We start from the raw sequence: 24,263 nt of genomic DNA on the forward strand, positions 1-24,263 counted from the left end.
TGTAAATGACCACTGTTAAAACTACTACGGCCAGATGGCGGTCTTTGTATGGACACCGATCTCCTTACGACCTTCTTTGCTGCTCGAATTCCATAATCCATTCGTACCTCATAGAGTTCGAAAAGCTGCTTTCGGATCAGTTCTACGAGGATGATTGCAAACATCACGATGTTGAAATGCTTACCGAACTGCTCCAATCGCTCGGTACCATGGGGAACACCGGTCTCTTTACACTTCACCGGGACTTCTTCACCGCCAAGCCTATAAATATTCTATTTCAAGCTCTGAGTTACCCGGGTCGTGTCTAAGAGCTAAACCTATACTTCTACCAACTCACCGATGTCAACTTTCAGGAGCTCACCTTCAGCCCACCAATCAATGACCAATCAACAGTTTACAATTCCACTCAACCTCCTTTGGCTTTGATTTCAGCTCCGTCACGAATCTTCGCGCCACAAATCGATCCACCAACATCTTCAACGTTCCTTTCACTTACTCCTTCAGGGTTTTGCTCTCCCCACTAACCAACTCACTAATCACATTCCGAATCGGTATTATCACCAGTAGCAGTCCCTTCATGGTCATCTCTTCAATCAGCTTCCGGAACGATGCCACCCCTTTCCCAACTTCGAACAACAGTTTATCTGAAACACCAAAGCCTTCCGCACCAGATCCTCGAACAGTTCGATCGTCTTGAGTGGAGGTTCTCCGATCTCGAAGTCTTCCGGTAGCGACTCCAGCACCATCGGGAAGAAACCTAGTAAGACCCCCAGATTACAGTTGTACTTGGCACCGGTCATCGCCTTGATGACCTCGCTCATCCTAATGTTTTGACAACATGTCCGCTGTGAGGAAATTCACGATTGAAGTTATAAAACCAAAAATCGGAGTGTGTCAACAACAATGATTATCATTTTGACACATGCACAGAGCAGGGGCAGATATAGTACAGTGTTGCCAGTAACTTTAAATATCATGAAAATGTCTAACCATTGGTGCCAATGAAAGTACCCAGGTGTGCCCGTCTGTATTTTTGGCACACTGTGCGGAGGGACCAACGCCTTGGGATGACTACAGATCTCCTCCCAATTTTTTTGGAGGTTGATCTGCAACAGCAGGGCTTTAGGGTGTCGATAGAAACTTCTTGATCATTTGGATAATTTTCAAGCAGCAGAAGGACGTTCTAAGTCACTATTGATGACCTTTAAATATTTTAGGAGATTGAACTGCTACAGGTGCCTTCAGAAATTTGATATATTTTTTAAGGACCATCAAATGGTAGAAAGCAAGCAAGTTTAGGATGACTACAGTGCTAAAAATATGTTAGTTTGAATTGCAACAGCAGGGCGTTTAAGGTGTCTATAGCCAATTCCCTGTTGCTAATATTTCGTGGATAGAGGGTGGGCTCTTCTCCCCATTTATTGGGACATTTTTCCACACGATGGCTTGATTTGGTTTCTGGTTGAAAAATCTTACTTCTGGAAGGAGAATCTCTATCACTCCCGCGGGTTTCGCGAAAGTGTCTTACAGGTCCGTCTCACCGTTTTTTGCCCTTCATACATGAGTATGATGAGTATGATAAGAAATCAAATCTTGATCAAGTCATGTAGTAGGAACAGTCCATTGCTATGTGCAGGCGCCTTGTTACAGTAGGTGGTCTATTATCATCATCGTCATCTATAGAAATTTGATGATTTTGAGGTAGCAATAGGGCGTAAAAGATGAAAATTGAACTTATACCAACATTTTGGAAGGTTGATCTGCAACTAAAGGACGTTCGAGGTGTATTTAGAAACATACTATTTTTTTGGACGACTGGACGCTTAGTAACACTGCAAATCTCCTGAAAAATTTGTTTGGAGGTTGAACTGTAACATCAGGGCGTTTAGGGTTTCGATAGAAACTTGTTGATTTTGATTTTGAAGCATTTGGAAGTTCTAAGTCACTATTAATCTCTTTTGAAAATTTTGAGAGATTGAATTGCAATAATAGGGAGTCTGGGATGTCTATATAAATTTTAAAATTATTTTGATAGCTTAAAAGTATTTTTTGTGGATGATAAAGCATCAAGAGGCCGCATGGGGTGCGCACGCCACTGCACATCTTGCTTACAACTCGCTCGGAAAAGTCCGATCAAGTACCTTATTTGTTTGAATTTCTTAAAAGTGAACATTTGTATTGTACCTGTTGTCTATTTGCTTACGTGGCACGTCCAGCTATCCCTACAAATTGCCAGTCATCAGTTTGGGAATCATCGTACTAACCTTCCTTCTTCTATCGCCTCCGTAGATTAGACGCTTTGGCTGCACTGGTTTTTTTGTTTTGAATCAATCCTTCTCATTTAAGTATTGAAAAAAAATCTCTTATATTGTATATATCGAAAAAAAAAGCCGACAACCATCTAACCGGACCGATGATTGTTACGTTCTTACAGAAACCGATCGGTGGAATAGCAGTCTTCCCCGGTGCCGGAAAGAAGGACAAGGAAGCCAAGGAACCGGCTTCGCCTGTCAAGGAGGAAGGCGTCAATGGTAGTAGCGTGACTTCGATTTCGCACCTTGCTTTTTTCTTCTTCTTTGAAGTCTTGTTAACTTTGGATTTATTTTGATTTTCAGGCAACAACGGCAACCAGGAAGCGCTCAATTCATCCACCGAGGAGAAGACCTCCCCTGCTGGAAAGCGAAAGGTAAGTCCTGACCAGAAGTACACGACATCTATCATCTACCTACATGAACTTAAGATCTCTGAGAATGCAAAATTCACTTTTGTCCTTCGTCAGTACTTAGTCTGTAACTTGTTTTCTTCTTTCACGTATTCTTCCTCTAGTAGTAGCTCTAGACTCTTTCATAAGTACGTACTTTCGAATACTTCTCGATTCCAAGTTTGATATTTTGGACCCTCATATCCTAGAATGTACTGTACCCGGAGCCTTGTTTAGGTGTTACATCCCAATACTTTACCCAATAATAGGTTGTAAGTCTGCCGTAGTAATTTTAGATTTTTACACAAGTTTTCTTTTTTATTTCGTTTCCCTTTTCGTTTTGGTACGTTTTGGTAATGTATTACGATGGCTTCACAATTTCGACGTAGGGTTTCCTGTTCTCTTCGGGTCGCAAATCTCCCAAGGAGAAGAAGACCGCTGGTGCTACGGCTACCCCGGTTACCAACGGTGACGGTAGCAAGAAGGGAGATGCCTCTCCGGTGAAGGAACTGGCCGAGGCCCAAACGCAAGCTCAGCAGGCGCAGAAAGACGCCGGCAAACCCGGGTTCACTAAACCGTACGAGTACTCGGAGAGCGAAAAGGACACTAGTCCCAACAAGAAGAACGTGAAATCCCGTGGCTTTCGGTACGATGAGGATCCCTCGCAGTATGCTAGGGACAAGGAGGAAGCACAGCTTAGTCCGAATTCGCAGAGCCGACGGGCCACGGGCTTGGCGTTCAACTATGCCCCTGGGGAGGATGAAAAGGTCCGGGAATCGGTAGAGAAGCGTAAGGCTCCTGGTAGTCCTGGTTCACCGCAAGCGGGTGATGCGAAGGACAAATTATCGCCCCAGACCGGTGGCAGGGGACTGGCTGGGGAGACAGATGAGCAGAAGGGAGTAAGAACCAGTGCCCGCTCGTATTCACCCAACAAGGGTAAGACGGTTGACCCACTGACTAGCGGAGCGGGATCGTTCCGCCCGTTGGATGACATCCAGTCCGATCCGAATGCGGCCTTTATCAAGGGAGAACAGGTAGCAGGAATTGTACCGGTGATTGCGGGACCACTCGAACCGGTTAAAAAGAAGGTTAAGATCATGGTGATCATTTCGAGATTTGATCCCAAGACGAAGAAGGTCGATACGGCTAGCGGCGTGGTGGAACACTCGACTGGAGTGCTGGACACGAAGTCCGGTCAGATTGAAAGTAAGTATGGAGTGATTGATCCCAAGGCGGGTACGGTTGTCAACTTCAATCCAAGAACCGGACAGAACGAAACCTTCCAGGGACAGACGGACCCGAAATCCGGACAGCTTCATGTTGTTAGCGGAGTGGTCGATCCTAGCACAGGAAAGGTGGATGACAATCTGGGACAGGTTATCATTGTGGCTCCGGATGACGATTCCATTGTGGAAATTACGACCATCACGGGTAAGGTCGATCCCAACACCGGTAAGGTCGATACGACCAATGGCGATGTGGAAAGAACTCGAGGTATTCTGAACAGCAAGACGGGAGTTGTGTCTACCAAGTACGGAGATATCAATCCCAAGACCGGGGAGTTGCGAACGGTAGATCCAAAGAGTGGAAAAGCTAGCAGTCGATCGGTAGCCGTCGATAAGGATAACGGACAGATTACGATCGTGGGAGTTACTGATCCCAAGACGCATAAGGTCGACAACAGTCAGGCTCACTTGGTGGCGATTGGCAACCAGGTAGATCCGGTCGTTGAAGTCACATCGGTTCTCGGTAAGTTGGACAAGAAGGGAATCGTTGATCCGAAGACGGTAACATTCGATAAGAGCACCGGCCAGCTGGATACCAAGGACGGTAAAATCAACACCAAGTTCGGACAGTTTGATTTGGCGAAACAGACGCTAACGTTCGTTGATCCGAAAACGGGTAAAACTGAGACTAAAGAAGTCAAGATCGATCCGGTTACGGGACAGGTGCTGCTGAAGAACCAGGTCAATCCCAAGACCGGAAAGGCCGATAAGGATTACGGAAGGATCATTTCTATCAGAATTGTTCATAATCGCATCGATCCGGCTACAGGAAAGCATGTTTCCACAGTTGAAGATAAGGACATCAGGATCGATCCGAAGACCAACCAGGTCTGGGTGCCGGAAGGTAAGGATCCCCGAACCGGTGAAACGATCTACACTTCCAGCCAGGTCGATCCGAAGACAGGCTACGTGATCACCATCTACGGTTATCTGAATCCGAAGACCAACGATATCGAGAAACAGACCAAACTGGATCCTAATCTTACCAAGGTTGACCCCACGACTGGACAGATCTATGCTGCCACCGGTCAAGTGGATGAAGCAACGGGTGAACCATTGTTCGCCGCTTCGCAAATCAACGAAGAAAGCGGAGAGATCTACACCAAGGTCGGCAAGGTGGATCCAAAGACCGGTAGGTTGGTGATCATCAAGATCTTCATCCTGACGAAGAAGGATGAACGTGGAAAACCCGAGGAGGTCGATGTCAACGGAGTGGACTTTGATCCGATAACCGGCAAGATCAACAACATTGCCACCAAGACGGTGTACGTGTACAAGATGCGCGATCCAATTACCGGGGAAACCTATCAGGTCGATCCCAATGACCCCAGCATTGCCGGAGCTCGCACCACCGTTACCCAAACTATGACCCTGAGCGGTGAAATCGATCCACTCACCGGACGCATTAAATCTGAATGGGGTCACATCGACCCGAACACCGGAGACATCGATCCGGCTACGGCTATCCGCGATCCGGTGACGGGCAAACTGATCCTCAACTACGCCGACATCGAACCGAGCCACTTTGGCAAGAATGTAACGGTCACGAAGGAAACGGTCCCCATCACGAGGGAACAGTTCTACGAAGGCATCAAGCATCTGGGCAAGAAGGCGATCCGACGGGACTCGGAAAGCTCCGACGACGAGATGGCCCAGTATGACAGCGAAAACGTTAAGGAGATCAGCTCGGGAACTCCGAAGGCAGCCGCCGCCGCCGGTGGAAAGTTCGGAGCGCCAACGGTGGTTAAAACGACAACGAAGCAGGTTATTACGAAGAACGAAGATGGCGTTACGCATAACGTCGAGGAGGAGGTGCAGAATCTGGGAACCGGACAGATCGTCTACTCGACACAGGAGCATAAGGTAAGCGGGATAGCGGTAGGCTTGATTGCTGTATGTATATATATACAGTTTGAGTGATGCTTCTTTGTTGTTAGAGCAAATACTAAATAGCCCTCGAAATTGCTGCTTTTGTGCATGACAATACTGCTCTTGATATCATTATTGTACAAAACAAAAAGAAGACGCTTGCAGCGTTACTCAAGTGTAACCCTCAGAATTAACCTCGGTCCGTTGGTTGGGTTTACCAGATGATATCCTTTGGGTTGGGCATACAATTGACTCCTATCATTGGCTCTGACATTCTGACGTTGACTTTACAGGATAGTTGTTTACATATGATTGTCGACCTACATCTCCAAAACCTTGTGGAGATTTGGTGTCTGAGAAAAGAAAAGTTACCTTCTTAAAAAACAACTTGATTATCATAAATATTTCTACGTTGAGATAGTCAAGTTGTGATTGAAGAGATCTCCATTGCTGATAATCACAGGACGCAATCTATCCTAAATATTCTGGAGTTCAAAGATATATCTAGCCAAGTTTTTCAGTCAAACGACAGTCAGGATTAGTTTCCTTAGCCATGAGATATTCTAGGTCCTCCAAATTGTTCAAAAGTTCCACTTGCATGATCTACTAGATCAACCAGGGTTTGAACGATGCAACGATACAGATTTATGGAATACATTCTCATCATATACGATCGCATTCCATGGATACAGAGATATCCCCAGCATATTCAAAAAATCTTTGTGCATCATTTACGTTCCTTGTACAAAAGGTGTTCTAAGTTCTCCAAATCATACTGGAGTTCTGATCATTCGATCCACTAGATCAACCGGAACTTGCACGATATCCTCTGTAACAAAACATGTCCAAGCAGATTCCTAGAGTCCATGTACATTATGTTCTAATTTGTGTTGTATCTAAGACGCTCAAGGTTCTCCAATACGTCGTCGAGTGTAAATCATTTGATTTACCGGATCAATATGAGCTTTCGTGATATCTGCACCAACGATACATGTCGAAGCAGATTCATAGAGTTCCCGAATCATGTGATCTAAACTCCAGCACGGTTTGGAGAACCCCATGACATTTTGAATGCATGAAAGTAGACATTGTCGTAGCTAATGGGGTTGCCTAGGGTTTTCCCCCTCCAGAATTATCTTGGCCCCCTCCAGCATTTTTTGAAGATTTATATAATTTAAAGTATATGTATTAGAATCTACAAAAAAAATCTGGAGGGAGCCTGGATCATTCTGGAAGGCCCAGGTACCCTAGGCATTCCCATTAGCTACACCAATGAAAGTAGGTCCTAAATGGTACGCGAATGGCAAAACACGCCCCCTCCCATTTGAGTGTATCGTCTGGTAGCGCCAACCCGTCTCCCATGATAACCTAACCTCATAAACCGAATCAAACCACGAAAATCGCAGGCCGACGCCCCCAGTGACATTCAGGGTAAATTCCTAACGGCAACGGCCGTAACGACGCGCACGGCCACGACCCACGAAAATCTCGAAAGCAACGTCAAGACGCAACAGCTGGAGGAGAAGACCGTCGCAACGACTACGACGCAACGCGGCGAACAACAGGAGCAGCGAGTAGTCACACAGGAAGTCAAGACCACCGCCACCGTCACCAGTGGCGATCAGGTAGGGTACCCCGCGAGACACGAGAGCTTTTTTGATAAACCCATTTCTCCATACCGCATCGTTTAATAATTCGTTTTTATTTTTATTTCTTACGTTTTTACCCCTTCACAACCTAATTTTGCGCGCATGCTTCTACAAATTATGCTAATTACGCTCCCGATTGGCTCCCGCTTGAACTGTGTTTGATTGTATGATTTGGTTGATGTAATGCACGCGGTAAATGCTATAGTTTACCCGCCGTGATAGCATTTCGTCGACGAGTTCCGGCGATTCCGGAACCCCAATCGATGGTCCGTACGGCGAGGAGGACGACTCCACGGTTATCTACAACAAGAGCTACACGGTTGGTATTCGATGGATAGTTGTAACCATTTCGTAGCATAATTGCTCGCATTTAAATATCAAAAGTCAAAACGAAACTACTTTTAAAAATTGTTGGACATCTAGAGTTGAACATTCTCCCCCGTTCCTATTCCGTAGGGTGTTGATGACGTTGCTGGAGCATCGAAGGTTCCAACCGGTCCGAATGTGGAACACCATCGGGTGCTGCTCGACGATTCGCAGGAAGGCGTCACAGCTGAGGGTGAGATTGTATCCTCTCAGACGGTCAGCAGCAAGACGCGAACGGTGGAAACAATTACCGTAAGTTGCCCACATTGATTCGATTTCTCTTCCTCATACTAATCAATAAAACCATTGCAGTACAAAACGGAACGGGACGGAGTGGTGGAAACGCGAGTGGAACAGAAGATCACCATCCAATCGGACGGCGATCCGATCGATCACGACAAGGCGCTAGCAGAAGCCATTCAGGTCAGTACTGCCGAAAGTTTGGTTAACCAAAAATCCACGAATCACATTTTGAAACTTCTTTTTCTATATCATTTGTACTCGCAAAATTTAGCTTATTGATAGCCTGTTTTGATTAATCTGGTCTTCTTTCGCAATCGAAATGGTCACCTCCAAAAACATGAAAGGCACACAATCACAGTAGTACTACTACAAACAGTTTTCGTTTGAATCTTTGCTTTCGCGTTAAATGTGTACACATCTGTTTAATCCTTATTTGTGTGCAGGCTTCCCGGCGATTCCGAACGGATCCAGAGGAGCGCATCGCTCAGTTTAAGAATTACATGTACGAGAAGTATAATTTTCCGCAGTAACGAACATTACGTTCTAGAGATATTGCAAGGCGATGCGGTTGGTACGGTGTTGTTGGTAGGCTTGTTCCGATGATTGTTTTTCGTTTTGTTTCAAATTGTTAAAAAAAAGAGAGAGGTTTTGTTTTGGTTTGAGAAAAAAAATGACCATGATCATGCTTAAAGGCTCAGTCGTTCGAATGTACCCCTAATAGTTGTCTAGTTTGTTAGCTTATGCGTATTACTTCATCACATTCAGCATGATCACTTCACTCAGGATTACTCGAAATGTTGTCTTATATACAAAAAAATGGCTACGTTGTAAAGCAAAATCTTTACAATTATTAAAGTTTAACAACATTGTAGTGTCAACGGTTTCGGAAAGTCGACAGCGCAGTTATACGTAAAAGGTATCAAAAGTTTTTATTCAAAACCTTGAGAATTGGTCAGATTTCTTTGAAGATATAAGATCATCGCATAAAGAGCCTTTGAGTGGTCTCTGAAACTTACGTGCTCTTGCTTTGGCCGTGGTGACAGTGTTGCCAGATTGTTTCCCGGCTTATCGGTATCAACCGTTTAAAGAAATCGGTATCTATCGGTACTTAATATCTTAATTAATTTGATATTTTTGTCGTTTTTGGTAGCAAAAATTCAAACTTTTGGACTAAAAATGGAAAATTTGCTTTCCAGGAGAAGTTGGAATAAATTTCCGGGCAATGTCTGAACTAGCTTCTGAAGGAAGCAGATAAAACTTCCAGAGAAAAAATAAAGTGGCTCTTCTGGAAAAAGTTTGCAGAAAGTTCTAATAGAAGTCGGAAAAACATCCGAGGAACTTCCAAGACAAATATTGAGAAACTTCTGGTGACAATTTAAAGAAGCTTTCGGGAAAAAATCGGATGGCACATCCAGATGAAGCCAGGCAAGATTCGGAAATCTGAAACACTTTCCTGGAGTAGCTATTTCCAGGGAAAGCCAGAATAAGCTCAGAAAAACCTTCCAATAGAAGCCGAAAAAAAACCTACGGATGATGGCTTATGGGGAAAGCTCCAGAGGAAGAGGAACGGAATTTCTGGGAGATACATTGGGTAGAAGTTTAATTGAACTTCCTGGAGACGCTGGAAGAAACTTTCTAAGGTAGATTGGAAGAAACTTCTGGAGCAAATCGGAAGTCATGTGGCTTACGGATCAGTCGAAAGCAACCCGGGGCAACTTGACAACTCCAGTATATTGCCAGTGTACGCCGACAATTTGGTGCTGGTGGTTCTGTCAAACTCACAAGTTTCAGAAGGGTTATCTGATTAGGGCGACTGCGGAAATGATGTACAATAAGTACAATCCAAGCTTAAAATTCTTCTTTTTGTCGCGCGCCCACCAAGCCGGAATGCGCGTCCGACGTCAAAATTAACGTTAGCGACATAGGAAATCCAGTGATGCAAACGAGAAATGTCGTTTTGATTTTCAGTCGTATGCACAATTCATAATCAATTTATGAAACTTTTTTTGTAGTCTCGTGTGTCTTTGAGCAGAACAGAACAAAAAGTTTTAACATACCTATGATTTGTAAAACGAAAATATGTGTTTGTCATCGAATTAAACGAAACAAATGAGAATTGAGCGTGGATACTATCGATGATTTCAACGCTTTTACCATAGAGGTAACTCTAAGACTAGTAAGTCCAGAAGAAACGTGCTCAACTTTTTGGCTCAGCTCTGGTACTATCTTCGGTCCCAAGCTAATCGATTCACCCCTCGAAACATAGGAAAAACCAATAACCCCTCATTTTACCTGTCGAGCTTTCATAGCGAATCAAAACAAACATTGCGTAGTACTAGAATTTCGACTAGAATGGGGTACGTTAATCGTATGCTTGGGACAAATAGGCTAGTCAAGTAGTGAGCCAATTTAAAATCGTTAGTTTCGTATTGATTGTTGCTACCAGCCTTGCAAGCTAATCGATTCACCCCTCGAAACATAGGAAAATCCAATAACCCCTCATTTTATCTGTCAAACTTTCATAGCGAATCAAAACAAACATTGTGTATTTCAATTTCTCTGATCATGGCAAACGTTCACCTTCATTCTCATTAGAGCGTTAGCAACAATCAATACGAAACTAACGATTTTAAATTGGCTCACCACTTTAGTAGCCTATTGGTCCCAAGCAAACGATTAACGTACCCTATTCTAGTTGAAATTCTATTACTACACTATGTTTGTTTTGATTCGCTATGAAAGTTTGACAGATAACATCAGGGGTGTGTGGATTCATGCAGAACATGCAGGGGTGAGTGAAATAGCTTGGGACTGCTTGGGACCGTTGTTCTGGTACTGAGTGAACCAAAAATAATAATGATTTTCTTCGGGACCCAGTGGTCTTAGAGTTACCTCTATGGCGTTAGTAGGTCTGGAGGTGGAAGCGGAACTGGGATTGATGGCTATATTGGCTATTACGTTCAAGCACATTTAACCCATCCACAAGATTTTGGCTCGATGTCTCTTTGATCTGTTGATGGACAGGTGTACAGGAAAAAAGGAGACATCCGATCGATGATTTTTGGCCTATTAAATTCTCCCTTAGAACCTGAACGAGCGAGAGTTCAATCCCACTAGGAACAACATCGTCGAACCAGTTATAAAGCATCTGATCGACTCAGAAGTGGGTGTCCTCGAAGATATAACTCAAACCTATGGTATCGGTGATTATTTTCGGCAACCGCAGTCTTCAGTGAAAGCGCCTGTAGGTCTGTATAGAACTAGAGAAGTTTCCCCTCAATCCATTCAGCTCCACACAGATGATAAATGTTAGCGATTCGTGATTCAAGAGCTTATATATTTGGGATTAATACGTATTGACATCCCCCATCTGACTGTAGTCCATACTAAATGAAACTGGGAATAATAGCCGAGGAAAAATGCAGGGCCATCTCAGAAGATCCTCGACAAACCCGGAATTAAAATCTGGCCGCCTCCCCTATGATAAGTTTTTGTTCTTCTTTATTGCTCATTCTCCATAACAAAAATGTTAATGTAGCTCAGCTCTCGCAGAAGATCCTTCATTGTACCAACAATCAATTCGAAACTAACGATTTAAAATTGGCTCACTACTTGACGAGCCTATTGGTCCCAAGCAAACGATTAACATATCCCATTCTAGTCGAAATTCTAGTACAACACTATGTTTGTTTTGATTTGCTATGAAAGTTTGACTGATAACATGAGGGGTTCGTGGATTTTCTAATGTTTCGAGGGGTGCATCGATTAGCTTGGGACCGAAGATAGTAACAGAGCGGAGCCAAAAAGTTGAGCACGTATCTTCGGGACCTTCTGGTCTTAGAGTTACCTCTATGATTGTACCATAGAGGTAACTCTAAGACAAGAAGGTCCCGAAATAACGTGCTCAACTTTTTGGCTCAGCTCTGGTACTCTCTTCGGTCCCAAGCTAATCGATTCACCCCTCGAAACATAGGAAAAACCAATAACCCCTCATTTTATCTGTCAAACTTTCATAGCGAATCAAAACAAACATTGCGTAGTACTAGAATTTTGACTAGAATAGGGTACGTTAATCGTTTGCTTGGGACCAATAGGCTACTAAAGTGGTGAGCCAATTTAAAATCGTTAGTTTCGTATTGATTGTTGATTGTACGCTTCGATATTGGATACCCATGACGGTCCAAATGGTTTAGTTCAAAAATAAGAAACGTATTTTGGAATACGCCTTCAGTACTTTTGTGTAAGGCATGTGGGCGTGAATGGGAGCAGCGTTGGAAAAGTTCGCGAGTCATATTGATTTTTGGTGAAGTTGTCCAATACTCAATGTGAGGATGCTCACCGTTATAAAACTTAAATCCGATATTCACAGGATGTATGGTATTCTTCTTTTTGTACGAATAACCGCATAGATTAGGTGTTCCGCCATCCCGTTATATAGTTGGGTTCCATTTGCTTGATATTGATGGAATTGTTTGTGTTGTCTTCCAAATTTACCATCAAAGACAACTGTCGGGCATGTTTCAATCGAAAACGAATCGTCTCTAGAGGTAATCCGTTTCGGCCATTTTGACTGCTGTATCGACAAGACGCTCTCAACCGCCCATGGTGTGGATTCGGATAATACTTTCAGAATTTTTCAAACGATCCGTTTGTCGTTTTTAAATTCTTGCTTGAATCGATGTATAACCAGTATGATAACAAATTCTCTCACTTCTTCTTCTTCTTTTTTTCGCTTTCCAAGCTTATTGCTTATCGCATATTAGCTTATTGCGTGCTCTCAACTTAGTGTTCTAGATGCACTTCCACAGTTATTAATTGAGAACTTTCGATGCCAGGTACCATTTTGCATTAGTATAATTGTGTGGCAAGTACAATTATACTCTAAGTCCAGGGAAGTCGAGAAATTTTCCAACCCGAAAAATTCCTAGACCGGACCGGGATTCGAACCCAGCCGCCTCCAGCATGGTCTTGCTTTGTAGCTGTGCCTTTACCGACTGAGCTAAGGGAGGCCCCTAGCTTAGTTTTTGAATAAACAAAGTATTCAACCGTGTAGTAAACCTTAGCAACGATTGGCAAAACGTCAACACTCAACAGTGATGCCGTTTTATGTTATATTATTTGTGTCCTACTTGTCAAAGTGTGCCTTAACGTGCCGCACAGTGTGCCATGCTGTGTATCGGCACATGGTGCAGAGTTGATTACCCCTTGTACAGTGGTGAACTTTGTTTAATTTCAGCTGTTTACTTCACTTACCCCTTAAGAGAAACACGGGAAAGTAAACTTTTTTTACGGGCCCAGGACAAGCCTTTATTACACAACTATGCTCAAAGCAATAATCTGAAGGATAATCAAATTTAGGTGAAAAAAACTGAAGAAACTAAAGTATTATTATGCATTTATTTCATTTCACCACGAAAATCATAAATTAGCTCTTTTTGTAAGGCATTCTTGTCTGTTGTTTGACATCCACACATGGTGAAACAAAAAGTTGCTTTTCCATAGAGAAATACCGTTGCGGCGGTGAAGGACAATCCTATTGTTTACGTCGTGTGGCGACCAAGGTTGCAAATACTCATTTCAGCTAAAATAATGTTTTTCGGAATAATAAAACCAAAAGATGGTATGACGGTATGTTTTACTTGTAACTTACAAGAAGAGGTTACAAAGTATGCGTTTGAAATATAAAACCTGTAAATTTTGCATTCTATGAGTCACAATCAGCGATTTTCTGATCGCTGAGTGAGTGAGTGAGTGAGTTAGTGAGATTGTGAAAAATCGCTGATTTTGACTCTCATGAAGTGAAATAAACAGGTTTAATATGTCAAACACATTCTTTGCAACCTCTTCTTGTATCCTACCAATACAAAATATTATCATGGCATCAAATTATTTCATAATTAAAAAAAAACATTGTTTTAGCTGAAATGAATATTTGCAACCTTGGTGGCGACATCTACTATTTGCAAGTGGGTACGTGAAACTTAGGTTATATGTCACTTTGCCGGGGACTTGGTCGAAAGAAACTTCAAGGAGAAGTTTAGGGAAAACATCTGGATTTCTTGGGGATTTTAGCACAACATTCCATGAAGTTCCTTACATGTTCTAATGTTTCTGAGTAATTTTCCTGATTTTTATAAAACATCACTGAAGACCCAACAATGCCCCTGAAGTTTCTTGAACATTCCTCACTTTATTCTTGAATTAAGGGAACATCAGTCAGTTCCTTGATCTTCTCGATTTTTTTACTTTTTGAAAGTTCTCGAAACTTTCTTTAATATGATCGTACAATTTTCTAATCTTCATGTTACTTCTCTTACGTTTCCAATGTTTTCTTAACCTCCTTTAAAGTTTCAGCAATTTCCATTAAATTAAATGATCTGCTCTGATGTTCTCAGAGCTTCCCCTAAGTTCTCTGAATTCCCCCGGAAAAAAATGGAACAGTTCTGAAAACCATTAAATTTCCCTGCAGTGCTTTGCACTTGTGAAGTTTCCAAAGTATTTCTGATATTTTCTTAGTTTCATTGGAGTTTTCTGGACTTTCCTGAAATTCCCGGGTTTTCAAATTTTAACAGAATTTAATTAAACTTTCTTGTATTCATCGGAACGTACCCTGGCAGATCTTTAAACTTACCAAAGTATGGACTATTCTGAAGATTCAGAACTTCTTGAAAGTTCCTGCAGTTTTTCTGAACCAGAAATGTAACCGCAATAAAACACTTTAAGCATCCCTGAAGTTCCGGGGAAGTTGAAAAACAAAAACTGGCGGGAGAAGACGGAAGAACCTTTCGAGCGAAGTCAGAAGAAACTTCCAAATGAACTTTTCCGTAGGAAGCGGAAAATAACTTACGGGGTGCAGGGCTGGTAGCTTTTTCTTGTAATCAGTCACTATTTTCAACTTTTTTTAGCGTGAATTATCAATTATCATTCTTTGCTTTGTGACGTTTAATCGTCTTTCTCTATTGTCAGAAGAACAGAGAATTTCAGAGAAATTTAAAGGTTTTACGGGAATTCCATTTATTTCCAAACAGAAGCGAGGTTTTCAATAGAATTGAGAGCTTCCGAGAAGCTTCGAGAACATCAAGACAGATCAGAGAATCAAAAAGCAGTTCAAATAATTTCAAGGAAATTGTAGAAACCTCTAAGAATTTTCTGAGAAACAGAAATCTATGGAGCTTAAGGGGAGATCCCCGAACTTCAGGAATTTTTATGAACGTTAGCAAAATGCGGGAGCATTTGAAAGAAGTTTAGTAAGCTACGAAAATTGGAGAAATTTCAGAGGGAGGTCAGTTCCATTAGTTTCAGAAAATTAGTGGGAAATTTGAAGCAGTTCTCAAATTTTAAGATAGCTTCAGAGACGTTTAAAAGTTAATTGAGGTCTTCTCGGATAGTCTCAGTTCGATTGAGGCTATTCGGTCGACGAAACAAGGTAGGCACTAATCTTATTTCCTTTCAGAGGTAAGGGAGCAGATGAGTTTGCTGATCGAAAGATCATATATGATTACCTTTGTATGGGTCCCCTTACATTGCTTAATCCCAGGCAATGAGAAGGCAGACTCTCTCGCAAAGATGGGCGCACAACAAGGCGAAATTTATGATAGAAGAATTTCACATGATGAATTTTTCCCATTAGTACGTCAGAGTTCACTTTTAAGTTGGCAAAACAATTGGACAAGTAATTCTCTCGGGCGGTGGTTACATTCCATTATTCCAAATGTTTCTTCGAGAGCGTGTTTCAAAGGTCTGGACGTAAGTCGGGGATTCGCGTGATGTCAAGACTTATGTCCAACCACTACTCGCTAGACGCACATCTCTACAGAATAAACCTCGTTGACATCAATATATGTAGGTGCAGAACCGGTTATGATGACATCGATCACGCAGTTTGGTATTACCCAAGTAATAACGCCTCCAGAGCACGACTTTTGGATACCCTTGTGGCCAGAGGTAGACAACCCTTCCGTGAAGTAAGAGATGTATCAGGAACCCGTGATCTTCCCTACATGCAGGCGATCTACGAATTCCTTTGTTTGCCTGATGTTAGAGTTTGATGTGACCATCCTCTCGTTTCCACACAATTTCCAGCCATTGTGTCCCAGTCTTATTTTCCTTCTGCCAGGATTTGGTTAACCGTCCGAAAGTTCTGAAGGAGGCTTCAGAAAACAGTTTCCTACCTAGATCCTTCCAATCGAAATTGTTACCCATTAACATCGAGCCCGCCACGAGTAATTGGTACCCAATACTACCCTACACAGATAAAAATTCTGAATTTTAATTGTGATTGACTTGTATTGAATCACGTAGACTTGTATTTCATTTTACGCAACCGAGCAGCTTGCAAACAATGTTGTTTACAAAGATGTAAATTTAAGAATTACTGATTTTTGGCTCCGCAAAGTGTCACACACGACTGAGCCTAGTAAATAAACGCACTAGTTAAAAAAATAAGATCAGAAGTTCACTAAAGCTTAAACATTTTTAGGGCGTTTCAATTAGGTTCAGCGCAGTACAACATACTTCATGAGAACTTCAAAAAATTTAGAGAAGTTTTGAGAATTTCAGAGATGAACAGAGAACCTCAGAGCAGTTCCGTTGACATTTGAGAAGTCATATAAATTTCAAAGAAGTTTAGAGAACTTCAGCGAATTTTTAAACCTTTAGAGGAGATCCATGATCGTAGGAAAAATTGAGGAAGCTTTAGGAAGTCCTATAAAGTTCAGGGAAGTTTAAGAATTTGATGAGAAGTATTATGAGCATCAGGCTAGTTCCTCGAACTACAAAAGAACTTTAAGGCAGTTTCATTAACTTCTGAAAAAATGGGAACTTTCAAGTAGTTCTGAAGACCTCAGAAGAGCTCATTCCATATTCAACGGAAGAAGCCGCACCGCTATTGATCGGAATCAGTAGTTCTTCGTGAGTCGCTATAGGCCGTCTATGTCAATCAACTTGCGTCATACAGCATACAGCAACAGTATAAATAGAGAGAACCCTGCTTAAATTCCCATTCGGTAACAAAAATCGGTATAAATCGGTATAAAAACTAAAAATCGGTATGCAGAGAAACCATATCTGTACATCGGTATCAAGTTCGAAAATCGTTATATCTGGCAACGCTGTGTGGTGTTTTGCTTATCATCTTGATTGGGTGTCACTTGTATGTTGACAATCCGGCTCGTTTCTTGGCTCTTTGCACTGTTGTGTGCGATATTCCCAGCCAGTCTTATATGCGGTCACGGTAGTCGACACATTTTCTGTGATAATCGACACTTGCAAAACAAGCTATCATAGCACAGTACCAAACTCAAATGTCATACGAAAGGCTCTGTCAAACGACACTGTCGCAGAAGACCGTCACGAATGTATGTATTTTAGTCTTTCTCATAATAAGAGCTGTTGATGTTGTGCTTGTGTGAATTCTGAAAATAGTAAGCAATGATATCCTAGGAATATCAGTTCAAGAACAACATGCGAAAAGGGCATACAAGCTTTTTGTAAACAAACCTTCTTATGCCCTATAGGGCCTATAAAGGTTTGTTTACAAAAATCTTGTATGCCCTTTTCACATGTGGCTCTTGATTTCTAATCAGAAATGGTTTAATTTACACCAAATTGCGGAATTAGAACGAAATCACTCATGTCATATGATAGTTATTTGATAATTTTCTTTTTGCTCGAATGTTATTCTACCGGATGTGTTGTGTGAGAGAGACGACGATAGAGCATGAGTGTACGAATACAAACAGACTGTCGTGCACGACAACGAAGCGAGTGTTGTAAAAACGTCAACTGTTTCAAGCCCTGTTCCTAGCTTCTTTCCCACATCTCTGATGGAAAGGTTAGGATTACACTTGAAAACGCTAGCCATTCTTCTACTAGTCGCTGCGCATCCTGCTTTCGGTTTCCTCCTAAGCCTGGTTTCCTAGAAGTCGTCAGACGTTCCCCGAACACTTTAAGGTTCAATTTACTTTGATGCTTTTTGGAAAATTTCAAAAGCAGTTTTTTCCGACGCATTATTTCAGATTGCAAAAAGCTCGCACTATTCGATTCCTTTTGATATTTTACACAAAATGACGCGAGCTTTTTGCAATCTAAAAGAATGCGTAGAAAAAAACTGCTTTTAAATTTTTAAAAAATGTATCAAAGTAAATTGAACCTTAATAACGTGTCAACGATTTTCCAAGTCTGCGCGAGCAAAAATTTTATACGCTGTTCCTCTTGCTTCGACGCCATTTTGAAAACTAAATATTAAATGGCAATAGCAAAATAAAGGCAACATTCCGTCCGCACACACTCACAAAATGAGGGGTGTTCAAGTGTTTTAAGTGCAAAATTTTCGTCGACAAATTTTTGACCGTTCCACTCTTTTTTCAAAAAATTGCTTTCAATTTTTTTATTTATTGAATTGCCCTTCTGAAAACTCTATATATATTTTCCTTATTGGAATAATGTTTGGTGATTTCAATACTCTCCACAAGCGAAACGGTTGTCCGTTTGGATACACTTTTTGACAATCCGTTTGGCCTCCGCTGGATTCGTCTTCGCCAGTCTGCGTTTACTATACTGCCTATAATCGCATATCAGTCCCATATGGATTTTCGTAAATTTTGAGATAACAATGCTACCTACTATCAATTGATATCTACTTTCATATTATGTGATAAAACTGCGGACTTTGATCATGAAAAATGTGAAAACAACATCAAGTCAGTTTGTCCCATCATGCAAAGTAATCGCATATCAGTCCCATTATTAAATTCAATCGTCCAGAGGTGAAGTTACAGTTTACTTTTCGAGTTGCCATATTTTTTCTGATATAACATAACATGCAAGCTTCAATTTTAACTTGAATTTGAACTTGACATAATTCAAGCACAATTTTAACTTGAAATAAATAATAATAATTTTACTATGATTTTTCAAATATGGGAATCGCATTTCGTACTTCGATTGCCATTTTCTCAATGCCTACTTTTTCCATATGGGACTGATATAGCATTATAGCAAAGACATCATATCAAGAAGACTGGCAACTCTGCCAGAATCCAAGCGACAGATACAGTAGCACTGCGCTTGAGTGAAGGTGGAAGCAACGCATAGAAAAATGAGCAAATACACAAACCCTTCGTCTGAGGATGTAATCTTTGCTATCAAATTCGTTCGAAGCATTTACCTTTGAGCGGCAGATGACGCAATTGTACCTGTCTCATAGCGTTCGTATGAGAAAATGGAAGAGTTGCCAGTCTTCTTGATTTGTTGTCTTCGATTATAGGCAGTATACCGTCTGTAATTTTTAGATATTTTAAGTTTTTTGGAAACAATGGCTATTTTAAAGTTTTTCGGTTTCAGTTAATCATGCAATTTGGCGATTTAAGGTGATTCGCTGTGACACCTGATGTCAGTATCAGTTCACACTGTTATAATATCCATATCATTCGCCTCAATGTCAGTGTTCAAATGACATTGACATCGTAAAGGGACCACTAATATTCAAAGTACTACCGCAAATGTTTCTTATATACGTCAGCTAATCGAGTACCGATCTTTATAAAACTCATCAGGAATATTAAAACAATGCAACGGTTATACAAAAAAGTTGATTTATCGGGATAAAAGTAAGATTTTAAACTTTTCCCTTGTGATATTCATATGGATAGTAATATCAAAGCCGTACCTATGCCGTATTATGCTTACTACGAATATCAGTGTCGGAAGTGAAATTCAGTGCTAGACCAATATCTTACGTCAATTGACATTGTTGGCAGCACGCAGCACTGACATGAAGTAGCAATTTCAAATGAAATGGTGCACTGATTTCCGAGATTTGCGTAATTGAAAATTCGAAGTGGAAGTGCATGTATAGCCTAAAGACTGGAACTCGCAAAAATTGGTCGACAAAAAAAAAATTTCTTTCAGTCAAAATTTATATCACAAAAATCTTCTTATTTTTCTTTTGGTAGTTCAATTCATATAATTTAAGGAAAAAATGTTCGTTTATTCTTTTGGTTTGCCAAATCCGAACTGCCGTGCCTTCCACTTAACGCCAGGTAGATTTAAACTGCTGCTCGTTTTCCATGGATTAGTTTTTTTGAGATTCCGTTTGACCAAGGCCCAATACCGTTCGATAGGGTGGAGTTCTGGGCTGTTGGGAGGGTTGGTTTTTGGGTACGTTGTTCACATCGCACCACTAGATTGCCTTTTTTGGTCACTATGGGGGCAGCTCGCCAAGTCCGGCCAGAACAGCACAGCTCTATTATGTTGCTTTAGGAATGGTAGCAGCCGCTTTTCCAGGCACTCCTGGGCGTAGATCTCTTGATTGATGTTTCCCGTCGTAATGAAAATGCATATGGCCTGCCAGACGAGATATTTAGTAGGGAACTTCGATAGTTTGATGGTTTTGAAAATTTCAGCCACCTTCCCTTTTCCTAAGGCGGGATAAAACTCCTGTCCCAGAAGCTGCTTGAAATCCGCCTTCACATAAGTTTCGTCGTCCTTGACGGCACAGTCGAACTTTGTGAGCAGATTCGTGTACAGCTTTCGGGACCGCTGCTTTGCCGACGTGTTTTGTTTGTAATCTCGGTTCGCCACCTTCACCTCCTTAAACGTCGACAACCCTGCTCGTTTGTTGGCCAGCTTCACAGTAGTATGGTAGACATTGAGCTTGCCAGCGACGTCCCGGATGGAGAGGTTAGGATTCCGCTTATATTTCACCGCCACTTTCTTCGTCGTCGCTGCCACGTCCGGATTACAATTGCCGCCGCTTCCAGGCTTCCAGACGCTCCCCGAACACTTTTAAAACGTTTGTCACGGTCGATTTGGCCACATCCAACAATTTTGCTAACTTGACGTTTGACAACGTCGGATTCTCTTGCTGCGTGAAAACTCATCATAGCAACCATATACACTCAACTTCCAAATGCAGCATTTCAGGTTTTTTATGCATTTTTAACAGAAGTACACCAATTTGAAGTTGACCAATTTTTGCGCGTTCCAGACTTAACGTAGCGGCCATTTGTGTACTCAACAAGGAATCACCTTGAAGCCATTTTATGAGCATCCAGGGGGCAGGACACCTTAGCTGAATATATCAAAATAGTTTTTGATATTTTCATTTTCTTGATTTTGACTTAAAAACAAAAGTATTCATAGAACAAATATTGTTCAGTACAAAAAGCTCTATCGTTTACATTTATTAGGTTTTAAAAATACTTGACAGTTTACAAATTCTTTTATCCTCGTCTCCTCGTCTCAAATACCCCGTCATTTACACATGTTCTTTGGAGTTTTTTTTGTCATTTTGGCCTTACAACATTTGCAGGCAATATTGGTGGGTCGCGAGATTATGAAATGTGTCAAAGTGGGTCGCATTCGATAAAAGTTTGAGAACCGCTGGTTTAGGGAATATTGATCATGCTTGAATGAAGGATTTCATTCATTAACATTAGGGATCGTCTTAGACATTCCAGGAAATCTAGGGAATCTCAGAAAAGTTCAGGCCACTTTAGGGTGTTTGATTTATATTATTCAACAAGGTCACACCTTACTATTTTCATTATGATTACTGTAACAGTACCTGTTCATTTTATCCCAGCTATTCATTTTAACCACCGTTTACATAATCTTTTTTTTTAATTATTCTCCAAAGTTTCCCATTCCTTTTTCTCGTCCAAATCATTCGCAGTTTGAGTTTTAATTGGTTGCTTATTTTCTCTGTGTTCTGTTTTGCTATCACAATTCTTCGATTTCATTTAACTACCATTTGTATTGTGCTTATATATTTTTTGTTTTCCTATTTATTCCATTCACGAATTGCAAATTGGATCGTTATAACTACTTTTTTTCAACCCGATATAAGCTAAATTGTATCAAACGGTCCCCGTAAGAACGGGTAGTGAAAGTATATGATTTCCACCGTGCTGATCGGTTCGTTATTTTTCCCCATTCCAGGAAGCAACCGCCATGAATCCGGATATGACCGTAGAGAAGATCGAAATCCAGCAGCAAACGCAGTAAACGAACAAAAATATTAAAAAAAAGGTAAGGTCTGCCGAGCATGATTTTGACGATTCAAAACTGGAACCCTCGGGGCAGGTCTGCGCGAGTCACGTGCAAGAATACAGCATGCTTTTGTCCGGCTGTGTGTAGTAAACCGGTTTCTACACAGAAATGTCATCACAATTTTCACACACTATTGTTTTACATTTTTTTTTCTCGACGCGAGCTAATTTTAAGTATGAAAGTATAAATAGTTGAATGCGACATGCCGACGATTCCGCGACGAATGGCGAAAAATAAGGACAGTTGTTCTAGTTTAAGCATTTTCTAATTTTAATTAACGAGAGGACAAATATTATATAAAATGATAAATACAAGAAAAAACAATCAAATCGCTTTATGTCTGACTATGTTGTTCTGCTATTGGAGAAAAAAAATAACAATGATAAGAAGCAAAGTTGTTGAACAATATTTAACAATATTTACACACAAACACATGAGAAAGGAAAAAAAAATCAAGAAGCTTATATTATTGATTGATGGAAGCAGTCTATATTTAGAGAGAGAGAGAGAGAGAGAAAGAAAAAAGGGCAGAGGAAATATTATTCGAGTATTTGCTTTCAATGTTTCATGTTTGCAAAGCGGGAAGTTGGAAACCATTTTCCCGAGAGGACGAGATCAATGCTAAAATATTGCTGAACGTTGACAGAGAAAGAGAGATTCGTACCAAGCATTTCGTCGTGCTCCTTTATCTACACAACAATTGACATTATACATATAGCGATCGTAGCTAAAATTTACATCATATATCAAACATAGTTGCATACTTTTTCCAACCTCTCAATCGTCTTACCTCTTTACCAACAAACAAAGTAAATCCTAGTTCTCTTGCAAAATTTGCCTGAAAGAAAGTATATGAATTAGTGGAATTTTTAGCTGAACGTATTTAACCAACAAAAAAAAAACAACCATCATCGTGTTCACTGAATGGCGATTTACGAAGGCAGTATGGGAAAAGGAATCAATCAAACGTACGACCAAAATCATTGCAATAACGAAACCGTGGATAAAGAGTTAGTGATCGTGTTAGCTATCAGCTGGAAGCAAAAAAATGACGGAGCGAACGGATAATAATGAAAAGATAAAAATCGTTGCCTTATTTGTAATCGAATTTCTCTCTTTCTTCGACTCGTTTCACGATCGTTTGCAATCTGTGTAGATTCTATATGTGTACTACTACTATTAACTGCTACTATTACAACTATCTATTACTGTGTATTTCTGTACGTCTATTTATTTCCTAATTTTAATTAACATTCCGAGAACGAAGAAGCAGTCGCAGAAGCTTCCGCTTCCGAGAGGAGCAATAGAACAGATCGAACGTACTAAGTTATCCGTTAACAGAACCCCCCTTAACTTATTCTCTATCCGTGTAGAATTCTTCTGTTGTTTTCCGTTATTTGCTTTCCTCTTTTGAAAACAATCTTACATGTCTCCCGATAAAACCTCTTTTTTAAAAAGTAGTTTGTTCATTTAGGACAAAGGATGTTGCGTATTTAAAGGTTTAGTCTGTGACCTTTTAGAACAAAAATCGAAACAAAACACACAATCATATATTTTTGTAACCAAGCTTTTTGCGCGAAACATTAACGTTAATGAACAATGAGGAAGTGTACTACAACACCATTTTGCTTACGACCACCAGTGTGTAATGTTTGATCGTTTCGTTTAGGACTATCGTATAATTGTCATCCGAAGTGCAGATTGCCAATTCGGTGCCCAAGTTGGGTTTTTTTTCCTTAGTCATCACATCCTCCTTATAGTGTTTGTTTTCAAATTAATCCCATGTAATCCGATCCTTTCGTTTTAGTTCTCAGTTAGTTGACCTATCATTACCTACAATTTAATAGTGACAAGAGTTTTATAAGTAGTGTAGTTTCTAGCAACCCTTCTGTGTTTTGTCCAACTCCTTTCTTCCCCCCGAAATCATTATTTCCTTGTTTTTATGAGAGATTTATTTATCGCAAAGTAAGAGAAAGCTATATTAAACATTTAAAAAAAAAATAAAAAGCAAATCTTCATATTAGGTTTTAAGCAGCCATTTGAATGTTGTCAACAAACATGAAAGAACCCAGATGCAAAATCGATTAACCGCACTTT

At 40.8% G+C, this 24,263-nt stretch overlaps 1 protein-coding gene across 4 annotated transcripts in view; it reads left to right on the forward strand.

The window, feature by feature from the left end:
• The window catches only part of cora (coracle), a 149,106-nt gene extending 125,424 nt beyond the window's left edge, over nt 1-23,682 (forward strand). For 2 of the 4 annotated variants that reach the window (XM_065226957.1, XM_065226966.1), the window contains 8 exons: nt 2,435-2,531; nt 2,616-2,686; nt 3,091-5,850; nt 7,263-7,481; nt 7,711-7,824; nt 7,962-8,123; nt 8,184-8,294; nt 22,056-23,682. In XM_065226957.1, the coding sequence (XP_065083029.1) occupies nt 2,435-2,531; nt 2,616-2,686; nt 3,091-5,850; nt 7,263-7,481; nt 7,711-7,824; nt 7,962-8,123; nt 8,184-8,294; nt 22,056-22,121 (3,600 nt within the window). In that variant the 3' untranslated portion in view covers nt 22,122-23,682. The remainder of the gene's footprint in view (nt 1-2,434; nt 2,532-2,615; nt 2,687-3,090; nt 5,851-7,262; nt 7,482-7,710; nt 7,825-7,961; nt 8,124-8,183; nt 8,295-22,055) is intronic. The other 2 variants (XM_065226974.1, XM_065226982.1) reach the window with 1 other exon arrangement.
• Nucleotides 23,683-24,263: the final 581 nt, after the last annotated feature.

Source organism: Ochlerotatus camptorhynchus, unplaced genomic scaffold, assembly GCF_037179485.1.
Source record: "Ochlerotatus camptorhynchus isolate MF236.1 unplaced genomic scaffold, CSIRO-AGI_Acam_v1.1 ptg000022l, whole genome shotgun sequence".
NCBI classification, from domain to species: domain Eukaryota; kingdom Metazoa; phylum Arthropoda; class Insecta; order Diptera; family Culicidae; genus Ochlerotatus; species Ochlerotatus camptorhynchus.